Here is a 24,734-nt window from a genome sequence, read left to right as displayed (position 1 = left end):
CTTCCAGCTGATGTAAACAGTGAAGAGGCTACAGTAGTCAAATGAGTGCCACAGTCCTTTCAAACAGGGGGTTCAGAGGGAATGTAAATTGTTGGCTCCCACTAATCCAAAATGTATGGCTTATCCTGAGGAGCTGGTAATACATAAAAGAAGGTTGACTTAACCCTCAAGGATCAACAGAGTAAGCCATCAACCTCACATGTATAGGGAAATCCCAACAGGATTTCATGATGACCGCTACCTTTCTCTACTTGGAGTTTTTAGTTTTCTCAGTACAGTCACTGAAACTGCTTCCTGGCAAATCCCTGATGTACACCCCCTAATAGATGTCCATAATCTCCCTTTACTGTAGGTAGCTGCTACATACTGTGAACTCCTGTGCATGCACAGTGCTAGAGATCTGAGTGTGCACATGCGCAATCTAGCAGCATGTAGCGGCTAAGTGCAGAAGAAATTATGAATATTTATTAGGGGGCACCAAGGGGCTAGCAAATGCTCTTAATGCACCACAGTGTTAATGTTAACTGCTAATTTTTATTTAGTTTTATGGTCTTGGTCTTTTGACTAAAACATTTAGTTTCAGTCATATTTTAGTCATTAAATTGTTTTCGTGTCAGTCTAGATTTAGTCGACTAGCTGTCATAAGGTAGTAGTTCATTAAATCTACAGTAGACTTAGAAAAAAAAAATCTAGCAGGTTTAGTTTAACAGTAATGCAGTACCAGCAGGTTAGTGTGACTGACGCTGCTGTCAATTTCTGTCAAGCTCTAAATAAAAACTGGACAAAGAAAAAATTGATTGGGAGCTCTACATAAAACAGAATCCTAAACCGAGGATACTGTGATAAACATGAACCTATGTGCTCAGGAACAAAGAGAAAAAAATTCAGATTAAAAAACAGTCCTGCTAGATTAAGGATATGAAAATGTAAATGGAAGAAAAGAAAGAAAAGACAAGGGGAAATATGTCCGATAGATTAAATTACAATTTATTTAAAATATACTAAGATGTCTGATGCAAGGGCCCTGCAGAAGACATCTTAGTATATTTTATATAAATTGTAATTTAAACTATTGGACATATTCACCCTTGTCTTTTCTTTCTTTTCTTCCATTTTCATTTTCTTATCCTTAATCTAGCAGGACTGTTTTTTTAATCTGAATATGTTCTCTACATGAAAACTGCAATTCAAACAACAATTAGAAATAAAAAATCCAAATAAAAAATTTGATAACATTATGTTGTCCTATTGCACTATGAATAATTTTCTTTTTTTCTCTTTATTTTGTAGCAAAGAAAGGTCACTGCATGGTAAATGGTATAACAATGTATGATAAGGCAGTGTGGTCTCCCAAACCTTGTGTGACCTGCATGTGTTCTAATGGGAATAAGATTTGTGATGAAACGGTGTGCCCTCTTCTTACATGTCCCAAGACGGAGATCCCCAATGGTGAATGCTGTCCAGTGTGCAGTCAGACTGGTATGGAATAATTTACATTCTCTCACAGAAGGTGACCCTCTTTTGCACTATATAACAAGGTTAAAGTCTAACACTGAAACTTCACAATAAGATATGTCTCACCACACTATGGTCTCCCGCAATCTCTCCTGCAGCACCCCCGTTCATGAGCTGCACGGAGTGAAGATCACTCCGTGGCTGATGACAGGCAATACAGGGGCCAGGGTATCGTGACGTCACACCCCGCCCCCTCAATGCAAGCCTATGGGAAGGGGACTATTACATGCATTCTTTCAATTGCATACATTGAACAATGCTGTACCATAGCACAGCATTGATTATCGGCACTCAATTACTACAGGCTGTTATGGCTGCCTTCAGTGATGGAGCGCCGATCGGACAGGATGGAGGCAGGTAGGGTCCTCCACTCATCCTCTCAGCTGATTGGGACCAAGTGGGTCTTTTCTCATTTCTTGATCAGCTCCTGTAGCTGACCAGAAATTAAGTTTTCAGCTTTTAGATGCTGCAATCAACTTTGATTTCACCCTCTTTAAGTGCTGGCGATCAGCGATTAGCAATCGGGACATCATGTGTCCTCTAGGGGTTAAAGGGAATCTGTTGCCTGTTTAAGGTTATGTTCACAAGGGTGGATCTTAGGCAAGTTTTAGCTGGGGGTTTAGCTGCTGCGGATTTTCTGTAGCAGAAAATCTAAAGGAAATTTTGTTGACTTTAATGGGGTCTGCTTATACCGTAGTAGAAAACTTGCTTAAAGGGGTAGTCCAGTGGTGAAAAACTTATCCCCTATCCTAAGGATAGGGGATAAGTTTGAGATCACGGGGGTCCGACCGCTGTGGGCCCCCGCGATCTCTCTGTACGGGGCCCCCTCTCTCTTCCGAGATAGCGGGTGTCGACCCCCGCACGAGGCGGCGGCCGACACGCCCCCTCAATACATCTCAATGGCAGAGCCGGAGATTGCCGAAGGCAGCGCTTCGGCTCTGCCATAGAGTTGTATTGAGGGGGCGTGTCGGCCGCCGCTTCGTGCGGAGGTTGACACGCCCCCTTCCCGCGGGCTGTCGGGGCTCCGTACAGGAGATCGCGGGGGGCCCCAGAGGTAGGACCCCCCGCGATCTCCAACTTATCCCATATCCTTAGGATAGGGGATAAGTTGTAAACCACTGAGTCACCACTGGACTACTCCTTTAAGATCCGCCTGTATGACTGTACAGTTATGCTGCCTAAACCTGACACAGGTGCAGGAAGAAGGGTCCAGGAACACAATGACTTTACTTGGTAACTACAGAGCAAATCATTTTATTCTGAGACCCCACTACCTGCACCTTTTCATCCTGCCTGACCTTTGGGTAGCATAAAAAAGGCAACAGATTCCCTTTAAATACCTGTGGTTGAGAACAGACTAACAGACACATTTGCTTGATCTTAAACTGTACATAAGAAATATTAGGTTGTGATCCTATAATCAGCCCTTTTTAATACTTTTTATTTCTTTTAATTAAACCTGTTAACACATGCACAACATTTTTGCATGATGCTAAAACTCACATGTAAACCAGTGTAAAGCCAGGCTTTACGGAGCAAGTTATGGTTTCTGAAGAGAAGAAGCAAATTGGATTTTATGTATGTTGCTAAACTTATTAACATAACATTATTAATATAACAGAAAAATTAACACAATTATAAACGACAAATGACATTATTTCCCACAAACTATTAGCACATTAGTCACATTGTACCCATCAGCAGCCCAGGGAGAATAATTAAAAGGAAAATGTACACATGAATAAACATCTGAGAATTCTGAGAATTATTTATACAGAAATGTATCCATTTCTTAAAGGCACCTGTTAATGTTCATAATCTCTATAGAGAATGAATGAAGTGCTGTCTGTGGGGGTGTGCTGTCACACCATTCATTCAGAGGACATCTTTAATTTGTTTTTGAGATTAGTGGGGGAGGGCCATTGGTCATACGCCCAAAACGGTCTGCTACCTATCCCCTAAATAAGGGATACCTTCTTAATGATTAAAGCGGTACTCCACTGGAAAACATTTTCTTTTAAATCAACTGGTGCCAGAAAGTTAAACAGATTTGTAAATTACTTCTATTAAAAAATCTTCCAGTACTAATCAGCTGCTGTATACTACAAAGGAAGGTCTTTTCTTTTTGAATTTCCTTTCTGTCTGACCACAGTTCTCTCTGCTCTGTCTATTTAAGGAATTGTCTAGAGTAGGAGCAAATCCGCATAGAAAACATCTCCTGCTCTGGACAGTTCCTAAAATAGACAGAGGTGTCAGCAGAGAGCACTGTGGTCAGACAAAGGACCTTCAAAAAGAAAAGAACTTCCACTGTAGTATACAGCAGCTGACTGGAAGTACTGGAAGGGTTAAGATTTTTTTTTAACAGAAGTAATTTACCAATCTGTCTAACTTTCTGACACCAGTTGATTTAAAAGAAAATGTTTTCCAGTGGAGATACCCCTTTAAATGGGCACTGTCAGATAAAAAAAAACTTTTGATATGTTGTAAAGCATGTATAACCAATAGGTTTTGCAATTGCTTTCATTAGAAAATTTTCAGTATTTCATACTGAAAAAGCCAGTCATACAACTGCCTCCCTGCCTGCTTGGACACATACTAGTCCTGCTGTGTCCATGCATCATCATCTATGTCATGGACACACTTCCTTGATTGACAGCTGTGAGCGCAGGGCTCAGAGCTGGAGGAAAAATCCTCCCACTGTCAGCTTGTGTCCCGCTACTGTCAGTGAGGACAAGCTGGGAGTTGTAGTTTTGCTAATGCTAGGGGAGATGTGAGCAGACAGCATACTGAGGGAGGGGGCGGAGACCTGCACAGTGAGGCCACACCCCCTCCCTTTGAGAGGAATTTAGACTAGTGAGCTAAATTAAAAGTGTAATAAAAAAATAAAGGCGCTAGACACATAAAAATTACATGGTCAATGTACATGGTGAGGATTAGGTACAGAGTAATATATTAAAACATTTTTTTTTTGTTGGATCTGACAGGTACGCTTTAAAGCCCTTTTTTTTGCCCATATCACACATACTTAACCTTAAAAGGGGTACTCCGCACCTAGACATCTTATCCCCTATCCAAAGGATAGGGGAAAAGATGTCTGATCGCGGGGGTCCCACCGCTGGGGAACCCCGTGATCTCGGCTACGGCACCCTGCTGTCATCACTGCACAGAGCAAACTCACTCTGTGCGTAAAAACAGACGATACAGGGGCCGGAGCATCGTGACATCACAGCTCCACCCCTTGTGATGTCATGGCCCACCCCCTTAATGCAAGTCTATGGGAGGGGGCGTGATGGCCGCTACGCCCCCTACTACAAACTTGTATTGAGGGGGGTGGAACGTGACGTCACTAGGGGACGGAGCCGTGACGTCCCGATGCTCTGGCCCCTGTATCACCCGTCATTACACACAGAGCGAGTTTGCTCTGTGCAGTGATTACAGCGGAGTGCCGCAGCCAAGATCATGGGGGTCCCAGGCGGAGGGACCCCCGTGATCAGATATCAGATGTCTAGGGGTGGAGTACCCCTTTAACTAGTCCTACAGTGCCATCTGTTTACATTCCAGCACAGCTGCATTCATGCTCTGAATTATTGTAGCTGTGTCATGTGATCACCACTCTGAGCATCAGAAAATCTCCAGAGGGCAGTTCTTGATCAGCTGACTTCCTGTGAACCACTGGATTACATAATCACCTCCCGACAGCTCACAAACCCTTTTTTCCCCAGCTATATCTGTATACTGCTTTCTCTATTGGGTAGGAATAGTACACAGCCAACACGCCCCCTTCCATAGACATCAATGGAGGGGGTGTGGCATGATGTAAAGCCCTAGACTTCCATATTCATGAACGCTGCAGCGCTGGCCCGGAGATTGTGAGGTGTCCCAGCGTCTGGACCCTCGAGATCAGACATATTATCCCCTATCCTTTGGATAGGGGATAACATGTCTAGGGGCAGAGTAGCCCAAAGCCACAGCTGAAAGCCACTAAATCCATTACTGTCAGTAATAGTAAACTTAGTATGAAGTCCAGCCATATTGATTCTACATTCCTCCATGCATTCTACTATTCATGGTGCTGGCCAACTGCTTCCCACAGTTGGCTTTCAGAAGAAATAGTTGTACTCAAGAGGAAAAAAAAGTTCACTCTGAATAAATATTCTTTTCGATCTCTCAATAACAATTTCATGTATGAACTAAAATGCAATTTAGCTTTCTTTATGAATGAAAGCACGGCTATGTTTGTGGGAATAATGTTAATATACTAACCCAACTACTGATCTCTTATTACTATATTTTTCTCGTTTTCTCTTTATTTGGGTCACCATCCTATTTAAGTACTAACCAGTATTTCAGTGGACAATGTACTTGAACTGTCTGGTGATTCTCCAGAACCAACTGAACCAAATAATGGAGTTCTTATGAAATTACCCCATACTCAAGAAGAAATGGATGAGCTACTTAGGAAGGAAGAAGAAATGGATGAGCTACTTAGGAAGGAAGAAGAAAATCGTGTGGAAAAAAAGCCAAAGGCAGGCACACCAAACAAAAAAAAGAAAAAAGAGAAGAAAAGGCTCCAAAAACACAATAGGAGAAAAACGGTGTCTGATGATGAGGCAGAACACATTCAGGAAGAAAAAAGAAAGGCATATGAAGAAGAAGAAATGAGGATTGAGGCAGAAGAAAGACGTAAATTAGAAGAAGAAGAAAGGAAGAAAAAAGAAGAGGAAAGAAGAAAAAAGGAAGAAGAAGATAGGAGAGAAGAGGAAGTTAATCGGTTAGCAATGGAAAGAAAACAGAGAGAAAGAAATGAACTGGACTTAGAAGATGATGATGATGAGGATGATGAAGATGATGATGAGGACTATAACTTAAGAGGTGACGTGTTCAGAGTACTAAGAAGACGTATTCCAGGTTCCCGTAGGCCTACAGAAATCCACCATCCTCCACTGCCTCCTGGTTGCTTCATATCAGAGATTACAGTTAGCTGTTCCAATGCTAAAATGACCCGTATACCCCCTATATCTGACCCTGATGTGAAGAGCTTGGACCTTCTAGGTAAGCACTATCAAATATTATTCCTACTAGCAGAGGTTCTATGTGCAGTGGAGGATAATGACAATAATGGATGTATATTTCAGAGTAAATAAATTCATAGTAGTTATAGATTGTTGAGGATGTGTCATCTATTTTCCCTTTATTAGGTCAACATATGAGGGAAGGGATACAGATATTCTAAATAATTCTAGGGTAACTTGTTTTAGGTCTATCAACTGAACTCCCACAACCTTTCTTGCTACCATATCTAAGACAGTAGGTTCCCTGGCAGAGAGGGAAACCCCTCCATATTTGATACTGTATACTATTAACGGGCCAAAACACTTATGGTAGGAAAATAACCACAATCCTAATAAGAATCTTTGGAGAACTTTATTAGTCTTTATGTAACGATAGCCCTATAATTTTCTATCAGACCAAACCAGCAACAGCACAGAAAAATGTATTATGCTGCATGGTCAAGGGTCAAGATATGAGCACATTTATACTAGGATCTATGTGTAAATAAGCCACACAATTAAAATAGGAAATATGCTATGAATAGTTTAGTATTAAAAAAATACATAGTATACAATTCTTAGGCTAAGTTCACAATGCATTAAACCAGTGTTTCCCAAGCACTGTCCTCAAGTATCCCCAACAGGCTTTCCTTAGTCTTTCACAGATAATATAATTGTGGTAATATGTGATGCAATAATCATAAGTATATGACCTTTGAAAGACTAAGGAAATCCTGAAAACATGACACGTTGGGGCACTTGAGGACCGCACTTGGGAAATGCTGCCTGAAATAGATCCATAGAGCTCCATTCAGTCAATGTGTGTCAGGTGTGTCATTTTGGCATCTGTCTAGGATGTATACCGGTACATCAAGGTTTGCTGAATGGTCAACGTGACAGCACTATTCCATTGTTCTGGATCCAGTAAAAAAAATAAAAGTAAAATAAAAAACAAAAAAACATATACCGTATGGTATACATTTATTTTTTTTTTTAACATGGATCCCTATGTATGAAGAATGCCACTATTTGGTATCGGTCATAGACATACATTAGACATATATGCGAACGCAATGTGAAGTTAGCCTTTAATGTATTTACGGTAACCTAAATAAAAACAAGATTAAATGAAACACAGAAAAGTTTTTAAGACCTTAACAAAAGTAAAATATTTATCTTATATTTCAGGAAATTTTATTGCCTCTATTCCAAAGGAGGCATTTAATGGAATGCCTAATCTAGAAAGGATTGACCTCAGCAAGAACAAACTTATGTCTACAGGTATAGATCCACTTGCTTTTAAGGTATGTCTTCTGGTCATATGGTTATAAAACAAAAATGCCATGAGCATAAAACTGAACTTGATAGGAGTTTATACAGTTCTGCTGCATGCAGGGGCAGACATACATGTGCAACCTGTGGGCCACGACTACCACAGGAGAAAAATGTTAGAACTCCACCACATTAGACCATACATAAAAGACTATAACGGTGGACTGGCTAAACATTGAAGAATTCACTGAAGAGATGTAGAATATGCTCAGTAGCGTCATCAAGTCAGCAGGTATACTGCACTCAATTGGGGCTTCTCTGCTGTCTGTGTCAATCCCTATGTGTATTTTAGCATCTATATACTCATGTAATACTACAATTTCTTTGGTATAAAAGTAACACAACGGGAAAAAAGAGCTACCTGACAATAGCTTTCCTGCGCTTGTCAGTCTCCTTTTCACGCTATCTTGCAGTGTTAGTCAGAGATATACGTCAGAGGAATTCTCCAATGTAAAACTCCAATGTATACCCATGATGGATGCCACCATTTGGTATACTATTTTTTTGCCTATGGAATAATGCAGAAGGCTGCAATCCATCCAGTAAACATACATAAATCCTGATGTAAATCACCCAAACCAAGGCTAAATAACACTTTGGTAACGGGAATCTATGTACACATTTACCATGAGCTTCAGGCAAACATGCAACAGAAATATGGTATGAAAAGAACCCATTTCACAGCAGCCTGAGGCCTCATGCACTATGACTATGACATGTATTTGTAGCAGTTTAAGTGATAGGGATCGATAATACAGCTTTTGTGTCATCCTACGGAGATTCTCAGACAGAAATCTTCTTTTTATATGCAATGAAAATGCAGCTGTGAAGACCATGGCACTGTCCATTGGTTTGCGTGAGCAGATTTTCCACCAGTAGAAAATAAAAAAAACAAGACCTATGGAAACCTCAGCAAGCACAAGTCACATCATAATTTATGACACGTGGGGAGATTGGGTTACATGACCCATGTGTCACACTCCAAGTTGGCTGGTACATATGGGAAGTAAAGATGAGGAAAGCTGGCTGCACATCTGCTCGGCTTTCTCCATTCAAGTTCATAGGGCCTATGGAAATAGCCAAGTAAACTTGGACATCTGGTGCCTCACTCACAAGTTATAGTTTTATTAACCTAGATGAAATTATTATCTATATAATTGTCCTTTAAATGGGCACTGCCATAATAAATAACTTTTGATATGTTGTAGAGACATAGCCAAACTTTTGGTCTTAGTGTTTGTACCTCAACTGATCACGAGCTAGGAGAAGTGCACACTTTGTCCTTTCTTTTCCGATTCTGTGTCACATGAACTGGATGGACTTCTATTGTAAGTTAATGGAGCTGTCCTGGTCACGGACTCATTCTCATTAGAGATGAGCGAACTTACAGTAAATTCGATTTGTCACGAACTTCTCGGCTCGGCAGTTGATGACTTTTCCTGCATAAATTAGTTCAGCTTTCAGGTGCTCCCGTGGGCTGGAAAAGGTGGATACAGTCCTAGGAGACTCTTTCCTAGGACTGTATCCACCTTTTCCAGCCCACCGGAGCACCGGAAAGCTGAACCAATTTATGCAGGAAAAGTCAGCAACCGCCAAGCCGAGAAACTCGTGACAAATCGAATTAAGTTCGCTCATCTCTAATTCTCATGATCGTTCAAAATCTGAACACTCAGACCCAGACTAATTTAAAAAAAAATGTTTTGACATGTCAATTTATTTTCTTTTTTTTTTTTTTTAATGAAAGGTACACTTTGTGCATGAGTTAATATGCTGAATTGCCAACAAAAGCGGCAATCACCACAATGGTGCAAAAGTCTTTCATTTTCAATCGCGGTGCATGTCATGTACAAAAGCAGGGAGTAACAGACAGTGGGGCACTTAGAGCGCCTCTTGCCGTCTGTGTTACTCCCTGCTTTTGTACAAAAAATGCAATGCGATTGAAGAATAAAGACTTTTGCACTGTTGTTGCAAGTGCTGCTTCATCTTTTTATTAACCCTTAACTGTCTGTGATCTCCAGATGAGTACCACGACTATACGTGTTATATGTGCAGTCATGCATGGATTCCACGCTCTAGTGTGAACACTGACATGCTGCGCAGTGTCGGATCTCTTGCCTGAATTGAAATAAGCTGAATTGTTTTGGTGCGGATTGGTTTTTTTTTAACCGGAAAAACAACAGGAACTTAATGGAAAATTAATAATACAAATGTAAACAGAGCCTAATGACTATTTTCGAACTTGTCTATAAAGTTTGTTAGTGTTACATGAGCGCAAATTTTGAACACTGACCTGTTTATCAGTAAAGGTTAATTTTTCTAAGTATATTCATATCATTTATATTAATTATATTAAGTAATTAAGCTCCATTGGTAAAAAAAAAAAGAGAAAAGAATTAAAATGGAAAGAAAGTGAATTGCCATGGTGCAGAAAATTCCTTCCATCCAAGATGCAACAGTAATCTTTCAACCTTAAAAAAACAAAACGACTCATGATCTATAGCCTGAATCAAAACTTCACGGAATAATATATTGGCCGCAGAAAGTAGAACTGTCACATGGATTTCCTGCAGAACAGTCATGCTAAACACATTAGCTTGTTCTCAAGTCATGTAACGGTATACCGGGATCCGAGTGTCATGCTTAGCCACAGATTATTTTTTCTGTTTTGCTTTAAAGTCACTGAAGAATCTGAGACGTCTGTATTTAGATGGAAATCTCCTTGACCAAATCCCACTAGAATTACCATCAACTTTGGAGGAGCTGAAATTGAATGAAAATAAACTCAGTAGTCTTGAAGAAGACAGTCTGAAAGGTAATTTAGTGTTCCATCCAACACAATCATGGAATGAAACTTTTTTCATGTATTTGCAGGAGAATAAATCTGTATTTAGCCTCTTTTCTGGGCCCCATTGATAGATGGGAACATCATACAGAGATCATTATCTATCTTTATCCACAGCTATGCAAGCCGAGTGGTTTGCGAAGTTGTACATTTTGATCATACATTGATGAATGTTTTTGGGATTCTTTATAATCTGGGAAATGCAAGTTCTTAGAGCAAAGTAACCTTTATGGAAAAGAGCAGGTTATACTAAACATATATATTTTTAAAAATTAAGATATATTTATTTAATAATTTAATGATATAGTTGCACAAGTTATTAGAAGAAATACATTTTTAAGCCCCTGTGCAACTTTTTTTCTACACATTACTGTTTTTACATAACTCTACCATTGTTTACATTGAATACAGTGATGTCTGAATACCGATACTGGTATTGGTATCGGAACTGATACAGGGCATGCTGGAAATGTCCCCGATAACTAATCCAATACCCCCCTTTTTCCCATAAAAAAAAACAAAAGTATGGGTACTTGTACTCACTCTTAATAAAATGGCATTGGGACATCCCTAACAAGGTCTATAACCTTCCTTGTCAGAGGCCAAGATCTAAAATAAGATGACACCCTACAGAAAGAACATGAGCTAAATTGGAATAATAGCAGAATAATACATGGAAAGATGTGTTTATGTGTAAAAAAAAAAATTTAAGGAGTGTAGTCTATTAATGTAGTAATAACAATTATTTCAAAATTTTAGATCTGAAGAACTTAGTCACTTTGGAACTGGAAGGCAATCAGCTGAGTGAAGCCAATGTCAGTCCCTTGGCTTTCAAACCTTTACAGCATATGTCTTATTTGCGTATGGGCAGAAACAAATTTCGGACAATACCCCAAGGACTCCCAGCATCTATTGAGGTAAGCACTCACCAATGGAACATTCATTGACATAACATTTGTTGTTTTGGATCTTCATATTCTAAATCAATCTTTTCAATGGAATTTTCCAAACATAAATACTGAAGAAAGCTACCCCTTGGGCCCAGTGTCTAAATTCTCTGATGATAGGTTGACACAGCAGAGGAATGTTTTGGCCCATAGGCTGTAAAATAGATTATGGATTAAAGGGGTACTCCGCTGCTCAGTGTTTGGAACAAACTGTTCCGAACGCTGGAGCCAGAAGCTCGTGATGTCATAGCCATGCCCCCTCATGACATCATGCCCCACCCCCCCAATGCACGTCTATGGGAGGGGGCGTGGCAGCTATGACATCACGAGCTCCCGGCGCCGGCTCCAGCGTTCAGAACAGTTTGTTCCAAACGCTGAGCAGCGGAGTACCACTTTAAAGGAGATATATCATGCTCAATAAGTGTTAGATCTCGAGGGAATACGTTTTTCAGCGTGATACTTCTCCTTTAAGACTTCACGTACGCATATGTTTCCGATATATAAGCACTTTGCAGTGTTATAACTCGCAATCACAGTGGGTCTCAGGAGTGAGACGCGGAGTGATGTAAACTTTTTTACATGTCTGGGCAACATCCAAAAAGGTAAACTGACTGCATCAGCAAAAATAGTTACAAAATCGTACAATGTGTATTCACGTCATGGTAGAAAAAGGCATCCCAAAAGCGCACATTTAACACTAGAGGACATGTGACGTACATGTATGTCGCTGTGCCCCGGGACTTAGTGCACAGCGACGTAAATGTACACCACCAAGCGGTTCTGCAATTACCACGTCGCTGGACACGGTGATCGGAATTGGCTGGCTGCTGTTATTAGCAGCCGAGACCTCATGGATAACAGCGGGCATCTGTGATCCTGCTGATGTCCGATATTTACATCTACAGATGCCAAATGTAGATAATATATGGCACTCTCTTGGATGTATGGTGCGCAAGTAGGATCCCAATCCTCAATCAGCAAGTAGAAATTAACTTGCCACTCATTTGCAGTTTAATAAGTGCAAGTTTATTCTGCAATTCAGCAATCACATAGATCAATACATGACATTTCAATCCAATAACGGATCTTCATCAGATATTTTGGATTGCTGCGGAGTCGTGTAGGAGAACGGCTTAACACCAGGATAATCAGGAGGTAAGTGATGCGACCATACGATCGCTGGTGCGCATGACTTACCTCCACAGCAATCCAAGATATCTGATGAAGATCTGTTATTGGATCGAAAAGTCATGTACTGATCTGTGTGATGCAGAATTGCTAAATAAACTTACACATCTTAAACTGCAAATGAGTGCCAAGTTAATTTCTAACCCCACAAACCGGCATCTGAAATATAGTGGAGGTTTACACAAACACATCGGACCACCCACGGTGAAATTGCGGAGGTCTGAAATGTTAAGATGGCCAGCAGAGCTCCACCCACCTGCTATGGCCGGCTGCTACAGTCTTCTTCTCTGGTCTGACTTCTAGCAGACCAGAGAAGTAGATCGCTGAAAACACTGATCAGTGCCCCTCCCGTAATAAAAAATTAAATCCCTCTCTTTTTCCATTTAACAAAACAAAATGTAAAAAAAAAAAAAAAAAAACATGTAGAGATGATAGTCCGTTCGGCACTGCAGCTGTCCCCTTAGGTGGGGATATCAGGACCAGGGCTCTGTGGTATTGGTACATCTGGCTTGAAGACATTATAGCAGGTTCACATCAAAAATTTGAAAGAAATAGAACAGCCAGTCACTCACCAAATACTTCTATACTCAGGCTTTATTTCATGCCGATGATAATACTCACATACATGGGGGATACAAAAGGGAAGAGCAGGGGGGTACAGTGGCCACTGTACCCCCCTGCTCTTCCCTTTTGTATTCCCCATGTACGTGAGTATTATCATCAGCACGAAATAAAGCCTGAAGATAGAACTATTTGGTGAGTGACTGGCTGTTCTATTTCTTTCTAATTTTTGATGTAAAAAATAAATCACTGCATATGTAAAAGTCCGAATTATTAAAATAAAATGTTAAAGGTCCCGTACGGTGAACAGCGTAAAGGTAAAAAAAAAAAAAGGTACTAAAAATGTATGCTTTTAGTAACATCATATCAGAAAAATTTTTTTTTATAGAAAGTGATCACAAAGTCACAAATACGCAAATGTAGTACTAATAAAAACTACAGATCCCGGTTCAAAAAAACTTAGCCTTCATGCAGCCCCATATACAAAAAAATGAGACCGTTAGAGGGTGTATGATTAGGGTGATTTTGAACGGACTTATTTTGTTAAAAAAGTTTGCCTATATTAAAAAGTAGTAAAATAATAGAAAAGCATGTAAACATGGGTATTGCTATAATAGTACTGATCCACAGAATAAAGCAAAAATTTCAGTTTTACCATAAAATGTACCTATATTTGTAAAATTGGGGTTTTCTTATTAATTTCACGCACACACAATATTGTTTTGCTTGTGGCGTACATTGCTTGTGTCGTACTCATAGAAGGTGAGGAGGACAAAACATTTGTAAATTACTTCAATAAAAATGTTTTAAATCCTTTTAGTACTCATCAGCTGCTGTATGCTTCAAAAGAAGTTGAGCTGTTCTTTTCTGTCTGACCACAGTGCTCTCTGCTGACACCTCTGTCCATGTTAGGAACTGTCTGAAGCAGGAGAGGTTTGCTATGGGAATTAGCTCCTTCTCTGGACAATTCATGACATGGACAGATGTGTCGGCAGAGAGCACTGTGGTCAGACTGGAAAGAACTACACGACTTACTGTGTAGTATACAGCAGCTGATAAGTACTGGAAGGAGTAAGATTTTTTTAATAGAAGTTAGGGCTGGGCGGTATACCGGTTCATACCGAATACCGACATTTTTGTGCTGCACGATATGAATTTTAACCCATTCTGCAATACCGGTTGGGCCCCTCTCCCTCAGGAATGAATTAGCCCAACGCTGCGCTGTCCCCACATCGGGGAACTAATCATATGTTGCCCGCGAGCGCTGTTCTGCCCCCAATTAATTATCAGCCTAGCGCTGTCCCCATCCCCCTGATTGTTGCGGCCGGCGGCGCTGACACTGCATGCTGGGAGTTGTAATTTTTCAACATCTGGAGGTCGGCAGGTTGAAGACCACTGCTCTATACTGTGCGGTATCCCTATGCCCGGGCTGCAAAAAATAAACAAAATAAACTTTATCTTACCTCCCGTTGGTCAGGTACCGGCCTCATCTGCTTCCTAGGGAATGGAAAGTCGTACAGCAGTCAGCCTATCACCGGTTGCAGCGATGTTCCGCCTCGGCCTCTGACAGGCTGAGCCCACTGTCATGTAAGAAGCTGTCCAGAGCTCCTTACATGACAGTGGGCTCAGCCTATCAGCGGCCGAGGCGGAACATCGCTGGACATAGGCTGACGGCTGCCCAACGTTCCCGTCCCTAGCGTAAGGCCGACGTCAGAACATGCCGTTAGTTTATTTTCTTTACCTTGTGTCAGCGCCGGCGGCCGCAACAAACAGCACGAGGAGGGCAGTGCTAGCGGGTGACATGTAAGAATTTACCCCGATGGGGGCAGCGCTGGGCTGATAATTAATTGGGGGGGGGGGGGGGGGGGTGCAGAACAGCGCAGCACTGATAATACATTTTTGGGGGAGGGGAGGAGGAAATACCGTTAAATACCGTTGAACCGCCGAAAGTTACAAAAACCGTGATACACACATTTGGTCATACCGCCCGGCCCTAATAGAAGTAATTTATAAATCTGTTTAACTTTCTGGAGCCAGTTGATATGAAAAAAGTTGTTTTCCACTGGAGTACCCCTTAAAGGCCAAAATGGGCTATGTCCCTAATGGGTTAAAAAAAAAAAAAAAAAGGTAAAAGTAAAATATATATATATATTTATTTAAGTGGGTGGCAGTTCAATCAGTTATCCCGAAAAGTTCTTATAGCTACCAGGAAAGCAATGCATGTTATGTGTGTTTGCATAATTTACACATTTTTATTATTACTATTAATGTTATTACTGTTATGATGATGACTGAATGGTTTAGGTATAATGTAACACTGTTTGGTATTAAGCAGGATATTATGCAGATCAATGCGTCTGCTGCATAAAGGGGTCTGGCAATAGTTTTCTTTTTAAAAGTGGCTCATCTGGGCTATAAAAATAAAGGTGTACTCACCTGCAATGATCCCCCACTGCTAATGCTCTGTCCCTACTTCGCAGATTACCTAAACATGTCGGCTCACATTGTGTAAATTATGTGTGGACACAACAGTTTTTATTTAAGACAAATTAAAATGTCTGGAACACAGGGTTATTAAATGCTTCATAGTATTGAACAATTTTGCCCATTAATCATAATTTTTGTCAGCGAGGACACATATTTGTCCACCAGAATCTGGCAAACCTTCTGCTCTTGGAGAGAAAACCCCCTGGCTCAGCAGATAACACCATATTCCTCATACATCAGTGGTTTACAGTGTACATCTGGGCAGGGGCACAGATTCCATGGGTAAGGCACAGAGAAACATAACAGTGGAAGAAGGTACATTTACAGTGTTCCTGCTTCTTTTTCCATGGCACACACCACTATTAGGAAATCAGTCGAGGGAGCAGGGGAAACCTGCAAACTACATTGGTGAACATTGGTATAAATGTTTAGCAGGCTAGAGGGCATGACCATTCTTCACCCACAAATGCCATCTCTGTAATCGATCTGGATTTTTGACGCAGTGAGATTGCAAGTTTAACTAATTTGTTGTGTGGCAAAATTTTAGTGAAAAGATTATCAAAAACTGTCTAAAACACTCCCATTTGTTCATTTTTTTAGTTCAGCCTGGCGCCATTTAAAAATAAAATACATTGTCTAGCGGAATCTTTAATTCTATAGACTACTACCAGCCTGCCTGCAGAGGGATTATGTACACCCTGAAGATTTCCTTGTTTTATTAGATCAATATGTGTAGCTTGTTCATTCAATTACCTGTACACATAATGTTATATTAAATACCAAATAGTTACATTTTGTCACAGGAACTGCATTATTAGGTGTTATCCAGGCATTTAAAGTTAAAGGGGAACTCCACTGGCCAGCGTTCGGAAGTAAATGTTTTGAATGCTGTTTTCACGGTGCCGGGGTCGGCCTTGCCTCTCCTGACATCACGGCCATGCCCCCTCAATGCAAGTCTATGGGAAAGGGTGTGACGGCTGTCTTTGCCCCCCTCCATAGACTTGCATTGAGGGGGCAAGGCCGACCCCAGCAGCGTGAAAACAGCATTCAAATCATTTACTTCCGAACACTGGCCAGTGGAGTACCCCTTTAATGGCTTATCCTCAGGATAGGCCATCAATATCAGGAAAAAGGGGGCCTGTCTCTCAGCACCCTTATCTGTTACCTGTGTGAAGGGGCCACATAGCTGCAATACATAGCACAGCCGCTGTAAATAATGCTATTTCACTAGAACGGAAAACAGCTGCACAATGAGCATAGCCACTGGAATGTGCAAGTACGAAGTCATAGTAGTAGTAGTAGGTGGTTTGTATACAGTGAAAAAAAAAATGAAAAAGAAGAAACAAACAGGCTCAGTGCATTCCCAATTGACATTATCTGTATATACTGGGTGCATGCATGGGAAAGGGGGGGGGGGGCTTTCAGACACAATGGAGGCACAGGGAGGAATAGAGCAAGTGTATACCTGTCACATATATGTAAAACCTAAGTGTGAATAGAGCCTTATTTTCTCTTTGTTTACTGAGCAGTAACACTTTACATGTGTCTGCATGTACGATGAGACTGATAAGTAAGGAGATAACACAAATAATGTATACAAAGTACAGTGCTTGCTGCTGCTTCCAGAATTTACATCATTAGATACACCATCTGATGCTTTTACAGTTTTAAGAAAAAAAAAAGGAAAAAAAAAAAAGCACCTACCGTAATAACCTGAAAAATAAAGTATACTTGAAAACTCTATGATGGACATTTATCAACGGGTTTAGTCAGGTTTTCTTTACTATAATTGTCACAAAATTGTCGCAACTGCGACCACGTGTGTTTTCGTGCGACAATTTGCATGAACAACAAGAAAAGCAAGAAAATTCAAACTTGCTTACGTAGTAAATTTTTAAAAATGGATTTGCTTTAGTCGGGTATTTATCAACTGCGACAGTCGCAACTGCGCAACAAGGTTAAAAATTTACTAAATTTACCCCAGCTCAAACATGGAGCAGAAAAAGCTACTACCAAAGTAAAAAAGGAAAAATTGCTTACGTGAAAGAAAATTATCAACAGGCTGAAACCAGTTGATAAATAAGTCACACATAATAAAAAATAAAAAAAAAATAAGGAAAAAATTACAAAAAAAAGAATACATAAGCAAACATTGATAAATGTCCCTCTATAACTTTTTATTATACAATGAATAAGAATTATTGACTGAGACCGCAATGCCCCTAAAAGTTAATTCTAAACATCTGAGAAATATTCTGGTTATTGGTACACTTAAAACATCTGGAATCAGACATACCTAATTTTTTATTCATAGATATTTTCGCATTCATTTTTTTCTTAACATCTTTTAAAAAAAGATATTTACTAAACATTTAGGGGGACATTTATCAATGTTTGCTTATGTATTCCTTTTCTTTTTTAGTTATTTTTTTCTTACAATTTTTTTTGCTTACAATTTTTTTTTGCGACTTATTTATGAACTGGTTTCATCCTCTCATCAAAAAAACTTTTGATATATTATAGATTAATGTATGCAGAATAACTTTACAATTGCATGTTATTAAAAAATATGCTTCTTTCTATTTAATTTTCCACTTTGAAGAAATGACCACTAGGGGTCTCATTACCAGTCCTGGCAGCAAGCATTTCAGACTCATGTTGGAGTCCTAAACACTACGAGCTGCCAGTCTGCTTTGTTCACAAAGGAGAACACTCAGAGCTGCCAGCCTGCTTTGTTCACAGCCTGTTTGTCTGTGAACAAAGCAGGCTGGCAGCTCTGAGTGTTTAGGACTCCAGCATGAGTCAGAAATGCTTACTGACAGGACTGATCGGGAAAAATACAATAGAAAGAAGCATATTTTTCATTAACATGCTATTGGAAAGTTATTCAACATTCATTAATCTAAAATATATCAAAAGTTTATTTGATGAGAGGTACCCTTTAAGCACTTTTTCTTTTTTTTGGTAGTGGCTTTTTCTGCTCCATGTCTGAGCTGGAGTAAATTTAGTAGTTTTTTTCATGCCATGAAAATTTTTTACGACTTTCGCACTTGATAAATCTTCGACCACTGCAAGTCAAACATCACTTTTTGCTTTGGTAAGCAAGATTTTTATTTTTTGCTTAGGACACTACACAATCAAAAAGTCGCAGAAAAAAGAGAGTAGTCGCACTTGTGACTTTTTGTGACAATTTTAATTAAAAAAAAATCTACTAAATGCTTTGATAAATGTCCCCATAAGTGTCTTTCCCTCACACAGTTGGAGAGATTTATCAAAACTTCTGCAGAGAAAAAGTTGTCCAGTTGCCCATAGCAACCAATCAGATCACTTGTTTCATTTTTAACAAGGCCTCTGCAAAATGAAAGGAGAGATTGGATTGGTTTCTTTGGGCAACTTCTCCTTCGCACAGGTTTTAATAAATCTCCCCCAGTGTCCTCACCTTGTCCTCTACTCTAGAACCCTTAGGCTAGGTTCACACTGCGGAATCTCCGAGCAGAAAATTTCCGCCTGGAGATTCCGAGTGTGGCTAGGACCGCGTGGACACTGCAGTCTCCAATAGACTGCAATGTGTTCCGCAAGTATTTCCGCCTGAAGAATGAGCAATGCCATTCTTCAGGCAGAAATTTCCAAGCAGATTTTTCATTCACAAATTCCGAAGTGTGAATTTGTGAACGGAAACCTATTCACTATACAGTACATTTTAGCAAGCAGAATTTCTGCCTGCAATTTCAAAGCGGAATTGCAGGCGGAAATTCTGTAGTGTGAACCTAGCCTTATGGTATGTTCAAACAGTGGATTTTTTTTGCAGAATGTCCACCTGGAAAATTTCTAGCAGACATTCCACAAACAGGGGGTGTCGGCAGAACATTCAGAGACAGCAATGCATTTCTGAGTGAATTCTGCAGAAAGAATTCACATGGAGGCAGAAAGAATTCATCTGGAGGCTGGAATCGGAATTTCTGTGGCAGATGTTTTGAAAACAATGGGACTCTGCTGGAACAGAATTTCCATGCTGAATTTTTCTAACAGATTTCGATTGGAAATTCCGCTGTGTGAATGATGCCTTACTTTTCTTCATCTATAACCGAGACATATCATAGAATCTCATGGCTTTAAAAAACACTTCTATGCTGGTAATACTCAAATCTACCTTTCTAGTCCTGATGTCACCTCTCTGCTATCCAGCATTTCAGAATGTCAACATCAGCTATATCCTCCTTCATGTCCTCCCACTTTATAAAACTCAACATGGAGAAAATTTTAGTTTATTATGTTTCCCCCATCTCATTCAACCCCAACCCAATTATTTACAGAGTATGGCTCCATTCTTTCTCCAGTCCCACAAGTCCTTTGGTTCTAAAAATCTTTGATTCTGTCCTGTTTTTTTAAACCACACATCCAGACCCTTGTCACCTCCTGTTGCCTCCACCACAGAAATCTTTCTTAACTTTCCAAAACAACTAAAAAAATACTATTGCATGTTCTCATCATCTCCAGCCTGGACTAATGCAACCTTTTCCTATGTGGCCTTCCATCTAACATACATGCACCCCTCTAAAGCACTCAACTATACTGCTGATTAATCCCCCTTTCTCCACTCCTACTCTGCCTCTTCTGCACAGGCTACTTATTTCCCAGCGAATTCAGTTAAAATGATTAAAAATGACATAATAGTTTTATTCAGTTAAAATGATTAACAGTGACATAATAGTTTTAAAACAATGATGATAATAATACGAATATATTAAAATAAAAATATATCAAATTCCGCCATATATAAACTTGCTTATTGTTTTATCAATGATGCAGACGTGGCTCCCACATCCCCTTAGCTGCAAAATAATTTCCTAAATTATTGATATTTATTTATTTATATTTCAGGAACTTCATCTCGAAAACAACCAGATAGAAGAGATTTCAGAAACTGTCTTTAATCATACTGTCAATCTCAATATGGTTGTTCTACGGTATAACCAACTGGAGGAGACAAGAATACCTCCTCTAACCTGGATATATCATAAGTAAGTAAAGTTATAGGAAAAATGCCTTTTAAATGTAGCTAGTCATATGTATTGTTATCGTACAGTTATTGCTTGGGTTTCTCTTATTTACATCTAAAGTCACCCCTTAATAGGGTTGTAAATATTTGAAAAACATGGCTGCTTCCTGGGTGCTTGGTACCAAGGACACCAGGGCATGTACTTACTTTATAAACAGTTGGTCCTGGCTGCTAATAGGACCCGCTGCTAATGCTGGACATCAGCAATCACGTCGTACTGACCCACAAATAATTCCAGCCACAAATAATATTTTTTTTGGTTGAACCATACATTTTATGCTAAAATAAAAGGTGTCCTTGATCATGAAAATAAAAAGCAAAATGTCACTCTGTCCTTGAAAACTTTCTTAGAGAGAAGTGGCTTCTTTGCTGACCCTTCTTGACACCAGGCAAACCTCAAAAGCCTTTTCCTCTCTGTGCATGTAGATGCACTGACACCTGTCATTCAGAAGCAAGCTCCCAACAGATGTTGAAAAACCTGTTGAATCCTATTTAGAAGATGGTCCTGGCACTTGCTGGACTTTCTTGGGGCCCCTAAAGCCTTCTTGATAGAAATTAAACCTCTCTCCTTAAAGTTCTAGAATATTGATGATCTAATAAATGGTTCATTTAGGGGCAATCCTACAAGTAGCAATGTCCTTGCCTGTGAAGCCTTCTTAATGCAAAACAATAATGACTGCACGTTTCCTTAACGGTTACCATGATTAAGAGTAGAAGACAAGGATTTCAGGCATCATCCCTCTTAAAGCAACCAGTCTGCTCTTATAATTAGGGTGACAGAGTGGTATCATTTGCCTAATGCTGTCCTCAATAACAGTTTCTCCTGAGCGTACTAGAAGATCATTGAAATTATGTTAGCAGGTCATGTTGTGAAATGGGGTTTTGTAATTAAGTTAATTTTCATGGAAAAGAATGACTTTGCAATTTATTGCAATTCATCCTATCACTCTTCATGACAATCTAGAGAAAGACAATAAAAAAAACAAAAAACTGTTTGTGAAAACCATAATATAGGTCAGTTTCAAATATTTTGGCCATGACTGTCCATCATAATCTTTTAGTTGTATGGAGAAGAAAGAAGCTTGAACCTATGAACACAAAATGTAAAAAGTACAGATTTTAGTTGTGAAGTGAAAGTATTACAATTCACTCTACAACAGTAAAGGAAAATCAAGAACATACAAGCTTCATAGGGAAGCCACCCTTAAGTTGATGCAAGGACTTTTCCTCAGGACGCTCATTTCTAAAAACAAAATCATTTCTTTTCAATCTTGAAGGTGAGTGATAGGGCTGGAAAGTTCCCTTTTAACAGCAAAAGATACTCTGCCTAAATATTCTCTTTAAGACCTCATTCTCACGGCAGAATTTTCAAGCGGAATCCGGCAGAAAAATCTATTGCAGCCTGTAAAATATTTGAGAATCTAATTCTTTGACAGATTGATAAGAAAACCAAGAATTTTGATTACCATGCTTTACTGTAGATTAGTCTCTTTTGCAGAGGGAGCAATTCTTTCAGTACAGAAGAATGCTGTTTTTAATTAAACCCCTTGAGGACATGCGCCGTAAATGTACGGCACTGCATAGCAATACTTTGCACACAGTGTCATACATTTACGGCATGGCTGTGACACAAGCGCAGGAGCTGCGCTCGCTCCATTCACGCCGGGTCCCGGCAGCTGTCAGCAGCTGCAAACCCGGCAGTAATGCCGTGATCGATACAGATCACTGCATCTGCAGCAGAGCGGCACTTAAAATGGCTGATCTGATCGCCCACGGCACCGCAGTACCCTCAGCTGCCACCGTCCGTCTCCCAGGGTCTTCTGCACTGATCTGCCTTCCGGCAGACTAGAGCAGAAGATCACCGATAATACTGATCAGTGCTATGCATAGCACTGAACAGTATTAGCAATCTAATGATTGCTATAAATAGTCCCCCATGGGGACTAAAAAAGTTAGAAATAAATGTGAAAAAAAAGTGAAAAAGCCCCTCCCCTAATAAAGTTTGAAATCACCCTTTTCCACATATTAATACAAAAAGGCTTAAAAAACGGAAAAAAAAATACATTTGGTATTGCCGCGTGAGTAAATGTCCAAATTATAAAAATATAATGTTAATGATCCCCTATGGAGAACGGTCTTAAAAAATAAAAAATGGCTGCTTTTTCATCTTATCAAACTGCAAAAAAATTATAAAAAGCAATCCAAACGTCACATATACGCAAAAGTGGTACTAAAACAAACTACAGATCATGACGCAAAAGACTAGCCCTCACACATCCCTGAATATGGAAAAATAAGAAAGTTAGAGGTGATCAAAATAGGGCAATGTTAAATGTCCTGAATTTGTAAAAAAAAGTTTGAGATTTTTTAAAAGCAGTACAATAAGAGAAATGTATGTAAATAGAAAAAGAGAAAAATTGTGTGCAGCTCACAGCAAAATGTCCGAGGTATCTGTCATTATTTACCAATACCCAACGGTTAATATTGTGCCAAAAAAAGACATATAAAGATACACCCCCAGGAAAGGCAGGGGGAGAGAGGCCGTCGCTGCCCGCTTCTCTCCCCCTGCCTCTCCTGGGGTCTAGAGCCCTGCTGCCGGCCCTTCCCTCCCCCTGGCTATCGGCGCCGCTGCCCGTTCTGTACCCCTGACTATCGGTACCGGCGCCCCATTGCCGGCACCGATAGCCAGGGGGAGAGAAGCGGCGCCGACAGCCAGGGGGAGAGAAAGGGCAGCGGCACCCATTGCCGGCGCCGCTGCCCCGTTGCCTCCCCCCATCCCAGGTGGCATAATTACCTGTTGCCGGGGTTGGGTCCGTGCTGCTTCAGGCCTCTGGCGTGCGTCCCCTTCGTCGTTGCTATGCGCTGCACGGCGCGGCGCATGACGTCAGTGCGCCGCACCGTGCAGTGCATAGCAACGACGCAGGGGACGCACGCCGGAGGCCTGAAGCAGCGCGGATCCGACCCCGGCAACAAGTAATTATGCCACGGGGGATGGGGGGAGGCAACGGGGCAGCAGTGCCGGCAATGGGTGCCGCTACCCCTTCTCTCCCCCTGGCTGTCGGCGCCGCTTCTCTCCCCCTGGCTATCGGTGCCGGCAATGGGGCGCCGGTACCGATAGTCAGGGGGACAGAACGGGCAGCGGCGCCGATAGCCAGGGGGAGAGAAGGGACGGCAGCAGGGCTCTAGACCCCAGGAAAGGCAGGGGGAGAGAAGTGGGCAGCGACGGCCTCTCTCCCCCTGCCTTTCCTGGGGGTATACACGCGCACACACGCACCCTCATTTTACCATGGATATTTGGGTAAAAAACTTTTTTTTACCCAAATATCCTTGGTAAAATGAGGGTGCATGTTATAGGCCGGTGCGTGGTATACTCCGATAAATACGGTACATAGAAAAACATGTAATTAAAAGACATATAATGAAAACACATATACATGCACTAGTATTGCAAAATCTACCACTGGGCCTAAGTGGTAGAATTAATAATAGGTATAGAGCACTGTTACTGTATTAGATGTAAAAAATTAGAAAAATGAAAAAAATGAAAAAAGAAAAGAATTGTACAGCAATCTGTTACTTTAATATCTGTTAATCCGGCACTTATGGTAAAGTAATAGTTGATATTATCAACTGTTGTTCATATGAACTATTACTTTACCAGAATTGCCGGATTAACATATTGAAGTAACAGATTGCTGTACAATTTTTGTCTTTTAAATTTATTTTTTATTTTTCCAATTTTTTTTACATCT

General features: G+C 40.4%; 2 protein-coding genes across 12 annotated transcripts in view; one reads left to right on the top strand and one right to left on the bottom strand.

The window, feature by feature from the left end:
* Positions 1–24,734, bottom strand: part of CENPP (centromere protein P) — a 373,003-nt gene that overhangs the window by 58,709 nt on the left and 289,560 nt on the right. The window lies entirely within an intron of this gene.
* ECM2 (extracellular matrix protein 2) overlaps positions 1–24,734 on the top strand; it is a 68,791-nt gene that overhangs the window by 32,539 nt on the left and 11,518 nt on the right. For 5 of the 6 annotated variants that reach the window (XM_056524034.1, XM_056524037.1, XM_056524036.1 and 2 more), the window contains 6 exons: positions 1,291–1,479; positions 5,848–6,567; positions 7,755–7,870; positions 10,575–10,710; positions 11,500–11,657; positions 20,805–20,944. In XM_056524034.1, coding sequence (XP_056380009.1) covers positions 1,291–1,479; positions 5,848–6,567; positions 7,755–7,870; positions 10,575–10,710; positions 11,500–11,657; positions 20,805–20,944 — 1,459 coding nt within the window. The remainder of the gene's footprint in view (positions 1–1,290; positions 1,480–5,847; positions 6,568–7,754; positions 7,871–10,574; positions 10,711–11,499; positions 11,658–20,804; positions 20,945–24,734) is intronic. The other variant, XM_056524035.1, reaches the window with a different exon arrangement.

This window comes from Hyla sarda, chromosome 6, assembly GCF_029499605.1.
Source record: "Hyla sarda isolate aHylSar1 chromosome 6, aHylSar1.hap1, whole genome shotgun sequence".
Lineage (NCBI taxonomy): Eukaryota > Metazoa > Chordata > Amphibia > Anura > Hylidae > Hyla > Hyla sarda.
This window is presented reverse-complemented; position numbering and strand designations above follow the sequence as displayed.